The 20,321-nt window shown below is 34.7% G+C and overlaps 1 protein-coding gene across 2 annotated transcripts in view; it reads right to left on the bottom strand.

The window, feature by feature from the left end:
• Positions 1 to 20,321, bottom strand: part of ADAMTS19 (ADAM metallopeptidase with thrombospondin type 1 motif 19) — a 128,168-nt gene that overhangs the window by 30,618 nt on the left and 77,229 nt on the right. Inside the window, exons 9-16 of one of the 2 annotated variants that reach the window (XM_030237556.2) lie at positions 20,057 to 20,197; positions 19,326 to 19,476; positions 12,161 to 12,262; positions 9,307 to 9,437; positions 7,628 to 7,797; positions 4,464 to 4,591; positions 3,640 to 3,760; positions 1,520 to 1,600 (exon numbers count right to left, since the gene is read on the bottom strand). In XM_030237556.2, the coding sequence (XP_030093416.1) occupies positions 1,520 to 1,600; positions 3,640 to 3,760; positions 4,464 to 4,591; positions 7,628 to 7,797; positions 9,307 to 9,437; positions 12,161 to 12,262; positions 19,326 to 19,476; positions 20,057 to 20,197 (1,025 nt within the window). The remainder of the gene's footprint in view (positions 1 to 1,519; positions 1,601 to 3,639; positions 3,761 to 4,463; positions 4,592 to 7,627; positions 7,798 to 9,306; positions 9,438 to 12,160; positions 12,263 to 19,325; positions 19,477 to 20,056; positions 20,198 to 20,321) is intronic. The other variant, XM_050987221.1, reaches the window with a different exon arrangement.

Raw genomic sequence — 20,321 nt, 5'->3', positions numbered from 1 at the left:
GAAGCTGAAGCAAAAAGCTGCAAAGCACTGCAGCCTCCTCCACACCTATTGTCATTAGTTTTTCCTGTCTTATTTTTCAGTGTGCATTGTGGATGTGTGTATTTTCTTTACTATCCACGCCGCTTCTGACTAAAAACCTGTAGAAACCCTTATTCATCTCCGCACTCCTTGCCAAAATCAGCACTATCTGTGCCCTAGTTTTTCTGAATGTATCCCCACATATATGAGCAGCATCCCTACACAGTTCCCAGGATATATGTCCTCGGTTTCACTGCCTGTGTATTCCCTTCTTACACTTCAGTTTTACCAGGAGGTCCTTACTCACAGATGCTATTCAGCATCATGACTGACATTATTTCATGGACATAAAAAAAATTTCATTATTTTTGCCTTTTGTGGGGTAAGAGTTAAATCAGTTTGCTACTCATGAAGAAGGAATAAATTTCCCTAAACACAATGCCAGCATTTATTTATTTATTTATTTTTAAATTATTCAAAAAATAGAAAATAATAGTATTTCTATTCTCCACATACATCAATAGAAAGACAAAATTCAGTTATTTCTTTAACACTCTTATATATCCACGTCTGTGGTTCATTGGGGAACAACTAAATATTCCAGATATCTAAACCTCCTGGGAAGGTGCAGGCTTCAAGGAAAACCAGCAGTCACCCACTGATAACCTAAACTATCATAATTAAGATTCACTACCTTCAACATTCTCTCAACTGAAGTACTGAGAATACTCAAACACTTCTTAAAATGCAAATATTACTTATGAACATAACTAAGAACAGTGACCAAAACAGTGAATTTTTCATATTATTGTCCTATTTCTCATACTATGTCTCTCTCAGTTTAAATTTAAGCATTGCACAAAACAATACCAATTATGAAATTTCATATTTTTGCTTAAACCCTGTAACAATAATGATAACAAAGTGCATTCTCTTATACAACTTCTTTAAACCGCATTAAAAGATAAACTCATTTTTATCAATGAAAGACAATTTCACTTAAATGGAAAAAGTAAAAGAAAAAAATCACTGTGATTAACTTTGTCTATTAGAAGATTCAGACAATTCAAAATAGTGAAAGAAATATTTTTCTGCTTTTCCAGTCTAATTTTAGAACTTCTCTTTGACTTTGTTAGTGAACTGCTATATGATGCCCAGTGTCTTCTTGTTTTCTGAGTACAAATTATTTTATGTTTGAGCACAAAATTATTTTCAGTAGTTTTAATGTTCTTTCCATATGAAAAATTGTGCAAGTATACACATTTTTTAAATAATCTAAATACAGTGTTTGTAATATTCTCTAAAAAAGATGAGACAAAAGTCCAAAAGAAGACCTGTATGAAAAATGGTTCTGTAATAGTTTGTTCAGTTCCTTAGATAAGTCCTTCACAGATATAATTTTATACTCAGAGCTTTATTCAATGACAAAGGCATGTTTAGCTTGCACTTTTCAGTGTTGAGCAAAACAGGACATTAACTCTAAAACATACATAATATCTACCTAAATAACTGTGAGCTGGTTTTTCTTCCACAACTTTGATTCTTCTTGCTCCTGCAGGTATCACCAAAGCTTCCACATAACCTAAACATGAGACCAGAAGTCCCAAGTTAAGTAGGAAAACAGAAAAGCATAGAAAAGTACATCTTGTATGCTTTCTCATTTTGTCTCCCCTATTTTGCTTTTTAAGTGTAGCAAGTTATAATTTATATGGCAATATTTTAAAGATTCTTGCAAAATTGAAGAAAAGCTATGGAACTGTGTATTATATGTAATATATACATATGGCACATAATTAAAAGAGTATGGCACAGTAAAACATAACAAGAATGAGTGAGGCTTGGAGATTGGGGATGGAACAGGTGAAGTTATTTCTAGCTAAGTAGTTCAGTGTCATCATAACCACTAGATGACTGCAAAAAAACTCCAACTTCACTCAGCATGTAAAGACAAGTGGTATGACACTAAAATCTAAGCCTCCTCCCGCTCCTTGGTTTTTAGCTTGTTGTACATATCTTTTGCTCCTCTCCTTCTTGATTTAACATATTCAAACCCTGTTTTGATAGGCTTTGGTTTTGAAATCTATTTATTTGCTTCAAATTGAGATTGTCTCTTGCTAGTGTGAGACTAAGAGAGGACGTTGAACATTTTGCTTGAAGTAAAACGCAGTGAAAAGGCAACGAAGGTGGAAATCACTACATTGGTTGACATGCCATTGACATGACAGGAATGTAATGTAATTAATAAAAAATCCCATATTTTAGATTATCCAGGTGAACTTCAAAAAGGGAAAAAATATTTTATCATTTATTATGTGTAGCTATGTGATATTCTACAACAAAATACTTAGGATTTTTCAATATTTTTTCAATAATCCTGAAACATGAAAATTAAAGCAGCCTCTTTCATTTCTGTAAGAGTTAATAACACTTTCTAAATATTGCTTACAGCTTCCTGAGAAGCAAAATAACTTACACAAGTTACACAAGTGTTAAGATGGCAATACCACAATATTGAGGATTGACACAGTCCCAAAAAAAAAACTTGGAAGTGTGTGGATGTTCACATTAGCCATTGAAGAGAGCTGATTTAATATGATTTTATTAACAGGAACCATCTTTGCTGTTTTTTATATCTTGTAGTCCTCCTGTAATTTGGGATCCTTGATTTACGTTACATTCTGCTTTAGAGGGCCAGACATAAACATCTGAAGACTATGCCTAACTTTCCCCTCTTGCCTAAAGTACTATACTTCAGTGTAAAATCCACTGTGCAAAATTCACAGTGTAAAATCCCCTTTATTTTTCAAAGATATGCTGTCTGCTTATAATTACAATATTTTTGATGTGATTTACTTGCCACCTCTAAATTCTACACATTTTCTACTCAGGAAACTGAAAGTATAATGGCAAACAAATGATGATAGCTGGTCAAATGGTATTTCAAAAAGAAAGACTTGCATACATGGTGCAAGATGCACATTATTAGGATTTCAATTCTCTACTCTGTCAATATTATTGTGCTGGAGTCAGTAAGCTATTCCCATTCACAGGACAGATAACAGCAGCATTTTTATACCTGATGTTCATTTTGCATTAGAAACTCTATTGGCTTGTTATGATATGATATTATCAGAATAAATAATGAGTAAAGAAGAGGTATAAGACTTCTTTATGCATTTGGCTTTATGATTTTTCACTGCCTGGCTTAGTTTGGTAACATTGCTGTAGATAAAAAAAATCATAATTTGGATTTTTATTTTGAAGAACACTAAATGAAGCTAAACACTAAAAGAATTTACAACACTCTATTTGATAAAAATATAAACCTAATTTCTCATACCCCTTAAAAATCAGTTTCTCCTATGAAACAGAGTGTATCTTAATGCAAGGTATTTCCTTCATTTTTCAATTGAAATAATTTGAAATAAATTTGCAGCAAAGTTTAAAATATTTATGCACTCTTATCCTCAATGTATTATCATCTTTAAAAAGCTAGATCCTAAAGTTCTTATGAGGATCTGCATAATTTTAAGAAATGTTGCTCTTTTAATTTCCCAATGCTCCAAGTGATCAAAAAGCCACTTATTTCTTTAGAACTTGAAATAAACAAACAGGCATTACCTGCTCCTCTGGTATGGTTAAAATCACCTTTAATAACTTTGCATGACTTTCCATTACCATTGCATATACCACAATGATCTTCACGAGCCAGAGATCCTAATATACCGTCACAGCCAAATTTCTGTGGGAGAAGAAAATAAAAGCTATTGAGACACAGGCCATGTTTTTTCATAAAGTTGCTTTTAGTACCAGGTACCACACCCTTCCTCAAGATGCCTAGCCAGCATGACCCAGCCCTGCTGGGTCTCATGACAGAGATCTGCCCCATAGAAAATTCCCCTGTGACTTCATTTAGAGTGTTGAATTCACTCTTCCTATGTGGTTGGCTAACTCTACCAGCTGCTCTCCAAGAGAAACCTGCAGAAACAACTGCAGTCTTATCTCCTGGTGGGACCTGTGGCATCTCAGACCCACCGTTTAACACACACCCCACAGGCCTTCCCACTAAGAGAACGCAATGTGCCTCTCCTGCTTTCTGCTCAAAATATGGATGGTTCTCTGCTATGCCCACAATGGTAAAGTGCCATTATTGTCAGCCTAAGGACTTATTCTGAATACGGCATAAGCAGGTCTAGAATATGTAAATATAAATTATACCCATGTGTTGGTAAAAAACATTCAGTTTAACACAAATTAAATTTACTCGAGCATCTCCACTTTCCTGTTAGACACATATCTATGAATTAATATCAAGGGTAACTTGACAACAGCAATAAAGTTAATAAATGTGGGCCTGATATGAAATAAAAATGTTCTAAAGTCTTAACATATATGTATGCTCGGCGTGTACCTGTATATCCAAGTTCAAAACAAGTAACTCATACCTGGCATCTACCATCTGCACAGACATCCAGCCCATGCTGGCCACAGGACGTCCCATCCATCACCTTTTCTGTTAGAAGAACAGGTTGATCCTTTCCAGAGGGTGAACAGAATAAAGCACATGGCTTTTCTGTAGCAGCAGTGGATGGGAAAATGAGCATTATTGCAAAAAGGGAACTTTGGAAATACAGAATTATCATCAACACTCTTGTTAAAACTGATACTTGCTTATGTGTGTCATGCAGCTACATTAACATAAGAAGTTATCTTGGACACAGTGAAACAAAAAAGATTTTGATCCATTTCTTAGGTGCTTGAAAAACTTGAAGTTTTTTCTTCCTAGAGCATGCTGTTGCTATAAACTTGGCCTACACAGTACTCATGTCATGCTCATTGTTGCAATTAAGAATATACACATTACAGCTGTTGGAATATTTTGGTTGTAATCTATACTTTCATACTCCTATATTTTTGGAAGATCATAAATACTGGTTAAAAAAGAAAGTTAACACTTTCCAGACTTCCTAACTGCACAGGTCAAGGAGAAAAAAATGAAATAACTGACACACCCTAGGAAGAAAAATATATGAATTTACAAAGTTCACATTAAAAAACCAAAAAATCCCCACAAAAGCCCTGGAAACATAATTCCTAGCATTTTCACAAAGTTCAAGCAATTTTCTAATAAATGTCTAAAACATTCTGTAAATAATTTCTAATTATGAAAGAGCAAAGAATGTAGTAATATCCTATATATACACACATTCCTAATGGCCACATCATAAACAATTAAGTTTGTCTCACCACTGTGAAAGTAACAGCAAAAAAAAGGAACAAAATCTCTCCTCAGTAGTCAACTGAGTACAAAATGACAGGATTTTTTTCATATCTTTGTTAGCAAATGTACTTACTCAGAACTTCTTCCTAAATCTGTTGCAGATTTTTAAAAGGATAAAAGTCAATCCTGAACCTGAAACTGATTTCACTTGGACACAATCTATGCCACTCTGACTTCATACTCACTTCTAGATTCCTGGAGTGCATTTTTATTAGTAAATTAAACAGTTCCAGGAAACATTCAGGGGCACTGGAATTCTACTGTCTATACAGCTGAACTGTAAAACAGTCTATGCCACATTTTTTTGCATGTGCTAACTAGCACCAGCTCAGTCTAGACTGGAAATTGCCATCTGCAAAGGACTGTTTTCAAAAAAGCAGTTTTAGCATGCAAAGGAGCAGAAAAGTACAGACAGAGGAGTTTTGTGCCAGCTGACTTACACAACAGAGAGTGGTCTGGGCACATTTAAATTATTAAAATTGACAGAGCCTCAGGGTATCACTAGAGGACCGGTACAAACAGATGTGATCTCTTCTGCCAACATGCGAAGCTAGTCAGACACAAGCCATCTCCAGCTAAAAACCAGCCTGAGTTTGTGCCCTCTGCATTCCAGTTATCCTCCTTAAGCAGTAACCTCAAAGTTCCCTGGGGGCTTCAAGCAGGTATCAGCATTTTTGAAAAGAACACAAGATTGATGACCTAAACATTATTTTAAAGACACTGAAGTCAAAGAGACAGCAATTAAACAACACCAGACAACTTCAACAGACTACAGGAGATCACATACAGCAACTCTTTTGGACATGGTGCACAGTTAGTGTTGACTAAGAGAGCAAACAATTGAGAATTTGAGAATAATGTACACTGGGATACAGGCATTCTTTGGCTGGTCCATTTTGTTTCTCCTGAGGGACACCTCAAGGTAACAGGATCACTCAGAAAACAATTAGATCTGTACTCATTAACATGGCACAGGACAGTGTCAAGATTTTTTCATGTGAATGAAATCATATTCTTCAAAGCCAGACAAACATTTCAGTCCTTTAGGATATAAATCATATGTTCCTGCGCTAAAACGAAATTAAGTAAAACAAACCAAAACAAACTGACTTGAAAAGCACCTTTGTAATAGTTGGGGAGAGTTCTTTTTACAATGAAATGAGCTAACATACCAGCCTAATGAAAATAGTATCAAAAGTTTTCCTTTGGCACCTTGAGAAACGGCTTAGAAGAAAAGAAAAACACCTGCTCAAGTTAGACAATAATGATAATAATGATGCTATATCAACATATATTATAATATGTTGATAGCAAAAACAGTCTATGATGCCTTCTAAGGTTTTCTGATAAATTGTTTCAAGAGTAAGAACAATTGTAGGAGTAATGAACATTACTTCATTAAGGAGTAATGAACTCCTTAAAATTTGGTAACACACGCTTACAGTACTCCTGTGTCATTCTCAGGTTTTCTTTATTACAGCTTGCTATGATTTTGTGAAGTTCTCAAGTCAAATTTTCTCACAACTGATGTGTTTTTGTGATGCTTTTTTTTTTCTTTGCTTCTAATTTAAATAAATAAAACCACAAAAATTCACAAAAAATTCGGTGGGGTGGAAATTACTGTTCACTTTTCTAGCAAGGAGGAATTTGTTTTCTTAGTCACTGATGTTTTACACCAGCATTATTGTTGCAGATAATGCAAGTCTGATCTTACTATACTCCCATTTGAGCATTTTCCTAATGATACAGTATGTAAGCAAGTTTGTTGCACGGAAGCATGCACACAGTATGCCAGGACTTCATATGCAATAGGTATTAGGATTTATAGAAATCTTACCAAAGTTTACGGCATACATTATCTACACATTACTGCCAAATCAAACACTGATATGTGAAATACTCCCAATTTTTAATTTCCTCAAAAACAAAGGCTCACAACATCTGTATTCTCTCTTTGGCTTTGTAGGGAAAAAATATAACTGATATAGGCATGTTTAATGATGGAGCATTACTCCAGAAACCTGTATTTCTGAGTCACTTCATACTACAATTCTGATTAAAAAGGAAAAAGCTGACTGGATTTTCATTTAAATGTAGTTATTACCTATTAAGAAGGACAAATTCAATAGGAATAAAAGACAAAATATTCTTGAGCATACAAAAGTACCGCTAGATCTTGTCTAGGAAATTAAAATAACTAACCAAAAATACTGGGTTGAAGGTTTGTTTGCTTTAGCTTTAACTACATCTTTCTTGATGAACAACAGTATCAACAAGCTATAAGCCATATAAACAGATATGAGAACAAGGGAGATGGTTTATACTTACCATCATCAATGACAGCTTGCCACTGGTGCACATGCTTCTGATATGAAGATCTGACACTGAAAGCTTGGCACTGCCAGTCCCTAAAGGCAGGCACACCAGGAGGACAAGAAGGATTTTCACATATCCTATACTGCATTGTGGGCCCGTGACACTGTCCTTCAAGGCCTGAACTAGAAAAGATGGCACAAATACAACCCTTTACTGTTGGCAATGTTTTGTCAAACTTAATGGCATAGTTTACTTATGCTAGACCCAAATCAAAAATAGCAGGGCTTTTTGTTGACACTTAGCACTCAGAAATCACCCATGAAAAACTGAAGTCACAGAACAAAACGTGTTTGTCTTCTCTTTGTAGAAGGCAAACTGGTTACATTATATATAAGGAGTGATGGATGCTAAGCCATAATTGATACTTAGCTGCAAGAAAGCACTAGGACTAGTAGGAGTTCAGACAGGAGAGCCTCAGGTGCAGTTTTTATATAATTGAGATTTTTCTCTATCTGGGCTGAGCCAAAGGGCTTACTGAAAGGAAGCAACACCTGCAGATTTGCTGCCTCTCCTGTTTCTAGAAGTGTGGTGTTACAGGCTTCAGACAAATGCTTTGTTTCTCTTTGGTCACTCCAGTTGTGCTTGCAGGTGCTAATGAACAAATGCTAAAAGAAGAGAGAACTGCAGAAACTGGAGCTCATTATTTGAACCTTGCCTTGAAAAAAAGGATTAATGTGCATGAAATTAAGACATCTATTAATTCTAGAAATAGCTTTAAGGTATGCAGCTGAAAGTGGTATTTAGATGGCATGAACTATGAAGGAATTCTGCATATCAAAATTTCTGTTCAATCCCCATGCTTTTGTATAGCCATATACAATTTTTCCTAAAAATTCTTTATGCAAATGTATCTTTTTCTAATCCCCTGTCTATTTTACACCAAAATCTGCTATATAGTCTTCCATAATTCATCATTTCCCCCCTTGCATTATTATTTTTATAAAACCGTTGACTTATCCACCCTGGATTAGTTTTTCCTATACTTGCCTTCATTAGTCTGCTCTGTTCCCACTCCTATCCGTATATTTTCTTTTCTTTTTCACTCGGTGTGTAAATGACACAAAAAAAAAATCAAATTGGTACTGAGTAAATAAAAGGAAAACACCTTTTAGCTGGTCACTGAGATCTAGTGAAACAAATTTCATTCAAGTGAAAAGTAAAAGCCTTGATCCCCAAAAGCAGAAGGCTTTCATTTTCACAAGATAGGGAATCTAAATTCTGTTTCTAGATAGTCTATCTAAATGCCTGAGAAACTGGTAGAAAGATCTCTTCAAACTTTCAGTTTGTCAAACTTTCAGCTCCTTGATTGTCCAGATGAGAAGCAGAAGTCAATCTTCTCTAGTTGAAAAATTTAATGACCAGAATTACACACACACAGGTGAAGCTTAAGAAGAAAGTTTTAATCTTCTATTAATATTATCTAGGGTCTTGACAGAAGCAGAAAAGATGAAAAATAGTGTTGCCATGCAATAAAATATCTGAAATACCTATTCTTCTAAGTGTTTTTCAGTATTCATGAAGTATTAATAGCTTAGATAAAGGCCAACTGTATCTTCACAGGGTCCTGTTCTGATGTAAATTTTGTTCAGAAATTCTGATGAATAGCAATGGAAACCTGAACTCGTTTTTACCCAGGGCATTTGCGTTGTCGACTGCTGATTCCAGTGTTGCAAGTGCGGCTACAAGTGCTCCAGGCGCTCCACTCCCCCTCCATGTGCTCCGTGAAAGAGGTCCGATTGATACAGTCTCCAGCCTTACACCACTAGGTAAAAATTCAGCTCTTAGGGTAAATAAATCAAGGCATATGCAAAACAATTCACTTTTCCATGGGCACACAGGACGCACAACATAAACTTTTGGTTCAATACACTGTTTTCATATCAGTCAGATATATTTTTGCCTAGCACTCTCCAAAGCTTTTTTATCTGTCCTAGTAGATGCAATAGCCAGAGACTTTTCTCTGTTTCAGTGGCCAAGGAGCGGGTTCACTTCTTGTCCACAACCACAAAAGTAAGTTCATTTCCAATGAAGGATACCTCCTTCATTGGAGGTATCCATACTATGCTGTCTCCTTTCATTTTAGATCAGGCACTGCCTAAGAAAGGTCCAGCCCAGACCTACTACAGGGGTCATTGTCCAGCTGAACTGTGCAGATGATCACAGCAGAGTGTCCAGGGCTGTTCTCAGGACTTGCTTGGCTCAGCCTGACAGCTCCCACCAGCAGGAACTTCATTGTCCCTCATTATCCAGCAACAATTTCAATAGAAAGACATATTACAAGTAATAGAGAAAATGAGATTTTGTTCACCACTTGTATTATTCAAATATAAAATGGAAGCTTCAAAAGCTGGTGTTGACAAGTCCAGAGAATTTCTGGCATTTATTAAAATAGTAATAAAAAATTCAATGATCTTGCATGCATACATCATTTACTAGGAAAACTGCAATTTCTCACTAAAAAAAATTATCTAATCACTATTGTTATGCTTTGTAACCTATGTCCATGTCTCATACAAATCATCATAAACTCTGCAGAAATTAGTGCTTTATCAAATTATACCAACTTAATATCTGTCTCATGTATAAGGAAATAGAGGTATTTTCCAGCCTTAGAAATTCCATGATTCAATGATTCAGCAATTACAAGCAGACAACGATCACTTAATGCCATTAACATCAGAAATGTAGCTCATCTCTTTTTACCATCTTAACTGTTGGCGAATCACTGTTACCAATGGATAACAGACATCAAAAACAAGACTGGTATATACAGCAAAAGAAAAGGTGCCACTAATGCAATCAATAGAGAGTTCTGTTTCTTTTAGAACACACTTCTGTAAGTTTTAATGTTTGTGCTGAATCCTTATCTGGTAACCTCTTCACGTACAGTTTGAAACTGGTCTTTACTGACCAACTGATGTTAATTTTCTCCCTTTAATCATCACATTACAATAAAGGCATAGTTATTCAACTTTTAAAAAGTCTTCATGTAGAGTGTCTCCATCTTTAAATTAGATTTACAACCAGAAAATATAAATTTTGTAATGCCCTTGGATGTTTCAAACCAGAAATGCTCATATACATTTAAAGTTATTGCTTCAGATAAAAGACAGATTTTTCTATTGAGATAGCATCTGCTCTCTCTGCAGCCTAAGGGATTTTTTAAAATTCTTGACTTAAACCCCAACCAAGTAGGACAAGCTACGTAAAGGAAATTTCTATCACTTCATAAGATCCTAAGAGGAGCACAAGACAACAATACTTATCTCCACAATACCAATAAAAAAACCCCAAAGGCAGTGATTTATGTAACCTAAACCTCATCCTTGACAGATAATAAAGCAAACAAGATGAATAATTCTTTCTTATCCCCTGTGATGTTTTGGTGATGTATGCTTCGTGTTCTACTGCTATACATAAATAAGTTATCTCTCTAGCCTGGCTCTACGAGCCATATTAATTACAATCAGTAATTGTGTGTAATCATCCTAAGAGGTTCTGTTTTCTTACTCCATAGCATGGGCAGGCCCGTCTCAATGCAAAAACTGTGATATCAAACAAAACTCATGTTTCTTACTTTCCAGGTATTGACTTCAGACAGTATCAACAACAAACTTTATCAGAATTAAAATATTGAAGCAATTGTCATTATATTAAAGATATGAACAGAACTACAACCTGGTTTTCCTTTAGCATGTTATCTGAATATTTTTTATTAATTAATTTATTTGATTTTAGAAGAATGATGAGAGTCCTGGTGAATGTAATATGACTAAAAGAGTAAATCACTCCTGTGGGAAATGGCTGTCAGCACAATAGCTTGAAAATCCCAAGAGATATGTATGCTCTTTCACTGATTTTTGTTTGATGTTATTTATATTCATTTACAGATATATACAAAGATTACAAATAATTTTAACTGGAAAGCACTTGAAGAACAATTTATCTAAGTCTGATTTAATGTGCCTCTGATGGCTTGCTTTTAATAGGATTTATCACTTTTTTACCTGCATGGGATTACACTCTTTTACACCATGTTTCTTGACAAAACTTATCCTGAAGTGTATTAACAGCAATCTGTATCAATTCCTTCAAAGAGACTTTTTCTAAATCTTAAATCATAGCTGAGAACTCTGTATCTTTGAAAGCTTAAGTTTCTATTTACAGTTGGGAGAGCAACAATTGCATTCTATTCATTAATATGACACAAAATGCAAAAGAATTTGAAATAAAGCAGCATAAATATTTAAAAAAATCTGTCTCTATGGCTAACCTTTTTTTAATTCACTGGTTTTATGGAAATGCATTTTTTCATCTCTATATTATAAAACAAATCATGTATAATACATTTAACTGTACATAGCTTCTTTTTATGATAATTGAGGTAAGTAGGAACTTTAAAGAACAGCAAAGACTTATTCAGCTTGTTTCCTTAAATGTTAGATGCTTGGTATAATTGATATTGCTCTTCCACCAGATGCATACCTTTCCAGTGTCACAGTCTGTTCCGTCCATTGGTGGATCTAGTTTAGTTTTGCATTCCTTCTCACTTTCCACCTTACACCACAACCCAGTGCAAATGACATGCTGGAAACCAAACAAAGAGTAAGCAGAAAATCTATCTTATGCAAAATTACTTTCTGCATGCAGTCCACTAATGTGGTCTAAATTTACTAGTTTGATGGTACTGAAATACATTTGAAGACATATTAAACATAAAATCCCAAGTGGGCAGAGTCTGCTTAGACTCTCATTAATTGTGCTTCTCTAGGACTTCCAGATCCCTCTTGGTTGTGCTACCCCAATGACTGCTGCTGTCATGCTCTTCAATAATTCATAGTTCCTCTAGAATTCACTTATTACTCTAGAAAAAAATTCTAAAAGCCATCAAACGTGATCTCCACAAAGAAGACACAAAGTTACCTGACAAATGAAATATTTTTGCTGGAAAGAAGAAAAGGGAGATGACAGGGATGCAAGTCAGCAATGAATTTTAGAGATGGAAAGAAAAGCCATCTGAAGTATCAGAACAAAAGACTTTTTACTTTACTCAAAAGAAAGCCAAGCCTTGCAGGATGCTGGCTTACATTTCCCAAATTTCCCTGGCAGCTTTCCCTATTTTTTCCCTGAAAAGTCCTCCTTCTCTCATGGTTTTCAGTCAGGACTGCATTCTCCCTGCTGTCTGTTCCCCCTTAACAATAAACCATGTAGAAGTGAAGAGAGGTCACGTGGGGCTGAACTGTACGCACAGTGATCCTCCACAATGTACATTGCCCCAAGAGGGACAAGAAGGATCAGGAGAGGGGGAGGCAATGCAAGCAGGATAAAAGATAAAGAACAGCTGGGTTTTTTAAACCAGGCCTGCCAGAAGACCTGCTTTTTCTGAGTGAAATGATTTGTTATATTGGTACACCCTGTAAGAGTCTCTGTGCCTTTTTACACTATGCATGAAAAACTTGTCATAAATCTTATGCTACCTTGAAAAAAGACTAAAAGAAGACAAAACACAATTCAACAAAAGATTGTGTTTGAACCAAGGAACAGGGCAATTCCATTGGGAGTCTTACATGCAAAATATCTGTAACATCAGTTATCAAAAAAAAGAAAAAAGTCAAAGATTGAAGAGGTCTGAAGCATTGCATGGAAACAAGTGACAGGACAGTCAGACTCACTCCTGATTTTTCCTGCAACAGTTTTTTGCTGAAGCTGAGGTAACAACACAACAACCAGCCTATGTATGTCTCCTCAGAACATCTAAAGAAGTTCTCTCCTGTTACTGGGTAATTTTAGCAAGCATTTTTCAAGTTACAAACTCTCATTTCTGTTCTTATTCATTGTTTTTAAACTATGCAGATGATGACAATAGTAGATGAGATACAGTATCAGATGTCGACAACAAAGAAGGAAATGAAAGACATACTGTTGATAGCACTCCACAAAAATATATGTTAGTTTAATTGTCTTAATTAACTATTTTTCATATCATTAAATCCTCATTATGAGTAAATAACATGGTAGCAAATCCATGCAGATTTATCCAAGTTTTCCAAAAATACAGCCATATTTTCTCTTGTGACATCACATTTTTAAGTATATTATCTTTTTTTTTTTTCCCTAAACACTTTGATTGTATGCCTAATTTCACTTGTATATGATTGCAGAATGGCTTACAACAAACAGTTCTTTACAAATCTAGAAACAATGCTTCTAAACCCAGAGGCATTAAGTCAGATTTACAGGGCTTTGGGTATTTTGGGTACCTAAACACAGAGATATACTTGAACCACGTAAACTAAATCAAGATAATCAAATCAACACCCCTTGCTTGCCAATGTACATTTTTACATCTCCATATTTTTAGAAACACTTGTATACCACCTCCCTTTGAACCATGATCTAACTTCCCCAAACTATTTTGGGCTTTAAGTGAACTGCATTCTAAAAACACTCACTTCACCAACTGCTAAAATAAGCACTCAATATTAGACTTTAATTTTCCCCAAATACAAGAAAAAGGAGGTATGGAATTATTAAAATTGGTAGTTTACTTGTAAGTTTGTTTTGATTTTTTTTCCTGGGCTTTTCATTTCAGTCAAATCACAAATAGACTCTTGAGTTACTGTTCAGACTCTATTTCTGTTGCAGAGATATGAGATAGGCAGATAACTGTCAGCATCTATATTTTGACATTTAAGATTTTCTGTATAAGGCCAGGGAAAGACCATAACACACAATATGGATTTCTCATTAGCAACCTGCAAGGAAGCAGATCCAGACTGATTTGAAAGCAAACAGAAATCTGGAGGAGACTGAATTTTACAGTTACTCCAAAATCAGGGCACAGACTTCTACACCACGATTTTACTCCTCTTAAAAGAAACTTTCTTCAGTCAAAATAGGGATAGCTAAGCTAATGTTCACAAAGGTTTACCAGTTATCTATGATAAGTATAGTTTAATAGCCATCACAGCTTTCTAGATGAGCCAAGGGAAGAAACAGACATTGGAGATTAAAAACTTATAATTGTGACATTAGCCTATTCACAATATATAAAATACTTCTTTGTGTGTACACTGGAAAACAAATATTGCCAAGCACACACCAAAGATTTTTATTTTTAAAGATTGTTTTAGTCATGAGTTTTTAACAGCAAAAGCTTGTAAAACAGAACATGGAAGTCACAATGCATTACAGAGGTCACTCCAGCTTCATAGTTTGGTGAGGGTTTTGTGTCTGTTCCTGTCTATTTAATTAAATTAGTGAGGCAGGTCTATATAAAACTGAAGAGTACATTTCCAATCATGAAAGCATACAGAAACAAAGTTAATTTGAAAGGAATGACCAGAGACAAAAAGGGAATTTTAGAACAGTATTTGTGCAAAGTCAAGATTGTTTAAAATGTGGTGGTTGAGATGAGGACAGATATTTCACCAGGACTACAGTATTTCCATTACTTCTCTCCTTTAATTGTGATCTTTCCCTGAAATGCCTTAAAAATCACGATGAAATATAACCAGTCTCCTACTTCTTTGCAAAGATCACAGCTGTGTTATGACAAGAACTGTTTTAGTGGAACTGACCAGATAGCATTCACATCCTGGACTTTAATCTTAAAAGCCAGTATTCAATAGTTCAACAATCGCATTAAATTGTCAAGTTTTACAATCCTGTGTAATCATCAAGAACTACTTCTGGGCCATGATCTCACTATCTGTTATGTGAAACAATGTTAGGATCTAATTGATTCTTGCATGAAACATCATGGGCATAAAAGCAAATTTGGCTCCCTTACAAGGTAAGCATGGAGACACAGTATAAATCTTGAACCTGGAGATCCACTCATTCTTTTCTACGGTCTAAAAGTTTTACCTAGGATATGAAAAAAAATGTTTTTGAAATGAAGAGGAAAAGGAAAAAATAAAGTCACCATTTATGAGAGGGGATTAGTAAGGCCTCGCTTAGGAAAATGCAGGAGTAGGACCACAGTAGCTTCTTCACTTCTTTTCATTCATTCATTCATTAAATTAAATAATAAAGAGAAATTCTTGATAGCAAAGGAACATCATTTTCATCAGTAGCATTTCTCAGAGGTTGCTATGCAATGCAACCTCTGCACTGTGAAGTGCAGCCCTATGGTACTCATTAGCAATAACAATTGTAAAAAATTGTATCTCAGCAGAAATGCACTATTGATTGTACCACTGATATTTGTAGAATAAAGATTATTCTTCATCATTACTCAATTGTTTTCTTATTTAAATAGCTGTTGTATGTTGCTTAATGTAGAAGACTGTATGGGCCTCTATTCATTAGATAATCTTCCAGTCTCAAAAAACATAAGATTGTGACATGGTTCATAATTTATCTTTTACACAGCTTTACTGAAGTGCACGAACTGCTCAGCAAGTAGAACATGCCCAAAAAATCCTGGGCTATAAATTGTTGGATTTACTGACATTTAAATGAACCTTCGAGGAGTGTGTTTCTCTCATTTCCTGGCTTGCGGACAACAACTATAACCATAATAAACTTCCAGTTACTGGCAGAGTAGGACAGACTATACAGAGATTAAGGAAGTAGTCTGGATATCATGGAATATTCAGTTATTACCTATGCATAATTAAATAATTATTGTAATAAATTAATGCAGTTACAATGTAATATGTTATGAAATACTGCATTCAGCTTAGAAAGGTATCCTAAATGTTGATTTCTCCAATGGCAGCCACAATAATTTGTACAATCAACACAGGAAATTTGAGTCATCTTCATATTAGGTAAATTGCAATTATTTGCAAGGTTAGATTCAATATGTATCTAACATGTTTTTATGAAGATGACAAAATTAGGTACCAAGTAACTGTGCCTCATCCATGGATGATGTTGGTGTTGCACAGTCCATGTGCTAGAACTCATGTAAGATTTCTGGAAAGTTTAAATAGTCTGTTTCTACCTGAATTCCAACAGTAACTTTTTTTTTCCTTTCTCCTCATACATATGAAAATAACATGTAGAAGAAGGACAACTTTCATATCCTCTGGGCTGTACTCTATCCATTGCTCTGAGTTTCCCCTTCACCATAGAAATGTTTTCTCTATTATTTAGAAATTCTATATCTAACTGGAGTTGCAGGAAACTTCCCTAACAGAAGAGATACATTTAAGACCCACAGTAGGGAACAAAAGAAGAAGATTTGGATATAGTGCCTAAGCTTTCTGCAGTAGCTCTTCATGTCTAGAAACTGAGGATCAAGTTTCTTGGACTTTTTTTTTGTTGGGAGGAAGTTAAGAGTGTAAGTTTTGCTTCCAGACAGAAGAACACAGAAGAAAACAAACAAAGTGACTTTACTGAGGTTGGGAATGAAGCTTTGAAAAAATTCTCTGCTACTCTCACCATGTTTTTCTCAATTTTGTCCTTAGTGTTTACATCCAAGGTTTTGTCCTAATAGATCCAAGGTTCTTAAAAATTCATTCCAGTAATTTCTTGGTTCAACATTTGATTATACAATTTTTAGTTTAGGGTTATCAGTTTTGGGAAAACTGCAGGTTTTTCCCATTGCTGTCTTCTCCACAGTTGTTACTGGGCCCTCTTTTTCTAACTGTTAAGACCATCATCAGGTAACACATTTGGTTTTATGATGAGAGCTAAAATTAAATTGCAGTTTATCAGGAGAAAAGGATAGTTGAAAAAACATAGGCCTTTTGTACTGTCTTACATCATTACTGTATTCTTTTTTCACAGTAAACTTGGATTATACTTGGATTTAAATTACAATGCTTCATTAAATACTAATATTTAATAACATTAAATGGTATAGGAATACTAATATTTAATATTACAGTAAAATTGTCAAAGTTTTCTTGATTTTACTGTAAATATAAATATTTAATATAAATATAAAGCAATAATCCCATAGGTAGGAAAAAGCAGACATATTATTTAGCTGAAAATATTTTTTTAGCTGAAAGGTTTCTTACATGCAGAATGACAGAAGAGGGGAATATGATTGAAGATGACTAGAAATGGACAATTAGCTATGAGCACCTAGAACCTAAGTAATCTCTGTGCAAACAATTGAACTCTACCCTGGTAATATCCACTGAATTTAATTTCCTAATATTTCTAAAATTATAATGTAAAGCAAAGAAGCCTCAGAGTTAGGATCTTGAAGGAAGAATATTTACTGAATCTATGACAAGCACAACAGGCACAGGACACCTTGACTGTCTGAATTTAAATATATGAATAAGAACAAAACACATAGGTAATTGGAAGGGAATTTATCCAGACAAACGAAAAGTATATAAAGGTATTATGCAACAGAAAATCTTGACATTTGTCTCTCTCTTCAATTACTTTTGAGAATCTTTAACCTTTAAAGAAGATCCAAAAGAAATACTAAACACTCTAGCATTTTCTTGTTCAGAATAGGCTTCCAGAGAAAGAAAAACAGAAATTACATCCTTCCATCAAAAGCAATGTACTGAAAATGAAGACAGAGGTTGAAATTCATAAGAAAAGCACTTGGAAGCAATGAAGAATATCTGTGGAATTGTGACATTGAGATTTACTGCTCATATCCTCATATCCAGAGTGAAAATATTTTCAAAAAGACCACTAGAAAAAAATCCATTAAACTATGGCTATTTTTTCCTTTTCTCTTCAATTATACCACTCTCAGCATGCCTTAGTAGTACATGTACTGAAATGTTTCCTTTGAGAACCTTTTAGATAAAGATTAGTTTAAGTGAAAGTTTCTGAAGAAACAGTACTACCTCCAAACTGAAAACAGGAAGAGAACTGAAGAACTAAAGGAGAAAGGAATTATGTTTTCCTGTTTAGTACTCCTAACCTTTTCAGGCTATCTGCCCATGGATTCTAAGAAAATTTTATATCACAGTTCCTCTAGTGCCTGCTCTATCAATCCATACTCCATTCTCTTTACGTGTTTGTATATTGTCTTCCCATCCTGTCTTGGGTAGTGTCCTAAGGGCATCAAATATGTTTAGTCTCTCCTGCTGATGCTAAAAAAGATTGTTTTTTCTCTGTAAAAATAATTCTTAAAATGCTTCTTCAATCAGATGTCTACTCATATTAGCTCATAAAATTATGAAGACCTGTTAAATTTTGCTATCCTCTCTTTTTAAGGCTAATATAGTGACACTGCTTCACACTGGCATGAAGCAAGGTCAGCAAGCTGACTTAAGCACTGGAACTCCTCTTGTCATGGCACTCTACAGCTCTGCCTGGGCTCGGAGATGCAGAGAGCCCAGTTAACATCACTATTACTCCTCCCAATTTGTACAGGCACAGCATAATCTTCTGAGTGTCAGAAATGGATGTTCAGTACCCAAGCCATAATAAAATAGAACCTAAATAATAAATTGCAAATATTCCACTGGCTGCAACAGGCTATCTTAACACTATTACATCTTAAGTTTCTGAAGTACAAGGGAATTATCAATAAAACATGCTTCAAGACTAACAAGATAAACGAATGAATACGTGCATATTAATTTTTGGAAAGCAAGTGTAAAATTCTTACTTCAAAGACACTATATTCTCTTTCTATCAAACACACATACAAAAGTTACTCTCACACAAAAATTAGATGGTAGATGCATTTTCTGAAGTACAGACACAGCCTTACCTGCATTTCTTGGCAAAAGGAAGCAGTTGGTCCAAAAAGAATCTGACACTGCTCATCTGCAGTGTACGTCATTCCTGGGAGCTTAGAGGGAATAATCACAGAATTGAGGCTCTGAGGATTCGTTTGTACCAGACAGTTACTGGCCTTTGACCTGGTAATATGCAGAGATTCACATGCTGAGAACTCCGAGGGTCTGGTTGCCATGCTAACTTAAACTTGCATACAATATTCAAAATACATGGACAATTATAATTTTCTTATTCATCAGTATTGGACTGCTCATGTTTAAAATTATATGACCTGCTTATTATAAGTTAATGTGTTCTGTTATTGTACATTTGCAGAAAGATAATATAATTGATCAGCATTTCAAAAAAGTGCTGGACAACATTTTAGCATAAAACTTACTTAATGGGTAAAGGTTTTGGTGACCAAACATTTCAGTACACAGCATATTAATATACAGTAAACATAGTGACACATAAAAATTTTAGTATAAGTATATAAAATTGTAATAATATACTCATTAAAATATAAAAATCCATGTAATTGCCAAAACCCGATATTAATAAATCTAATATTAGATTGTGATGATTTAAAATATTTTGATGGGCTTTGCAAAACAAATCTCCCACAGAAGTAAAAAAAATTGAAAACTTATTATTTCATTGTATTAATTGCATCCATCTCTAAATGACATACAGTAAGAGTTCTTTTCTTGAAAAATATACCTGAGAAATCTTTCCAGATCTTCTCTGCTGCACTGGGACCATGAAACATCCCCAAGATTTTGACCTTTAATCCATTCCCCAGACATGATATGGACACCATCTGCACAGGATGGGTGGTCATTGTCATGGTTTATCCCCATGCTGAATTTTGAAGTTATTAAAAATAAAACAAAGTGAAACAAAATAACAGGTTGTTTTCAGAATTTTTCTAAGTTAAAACGCTTGAAAAGGGCTGTAAATAGTTCATATATGTCACATGTAGGAA

This window comes from Serinus canaria, chromosome Z (genome assembly GCF_022539315.1).
Source record: "Serinus canaria isolate serCan28SL12 chromosome Z, serCan2020, whole genome shotgun sequence".
Lineage (NCBI taxonomy): Eukaryota > Metazoa > Chordata > Aves > Passeriformes > Fringillidae > Serinus > Serinus canaria.
The sequence above is the reverse complement of the archived record's forward strand: the minus strand, read 5'-3'. Positions and strand labels throughout refer to the sequence as shown.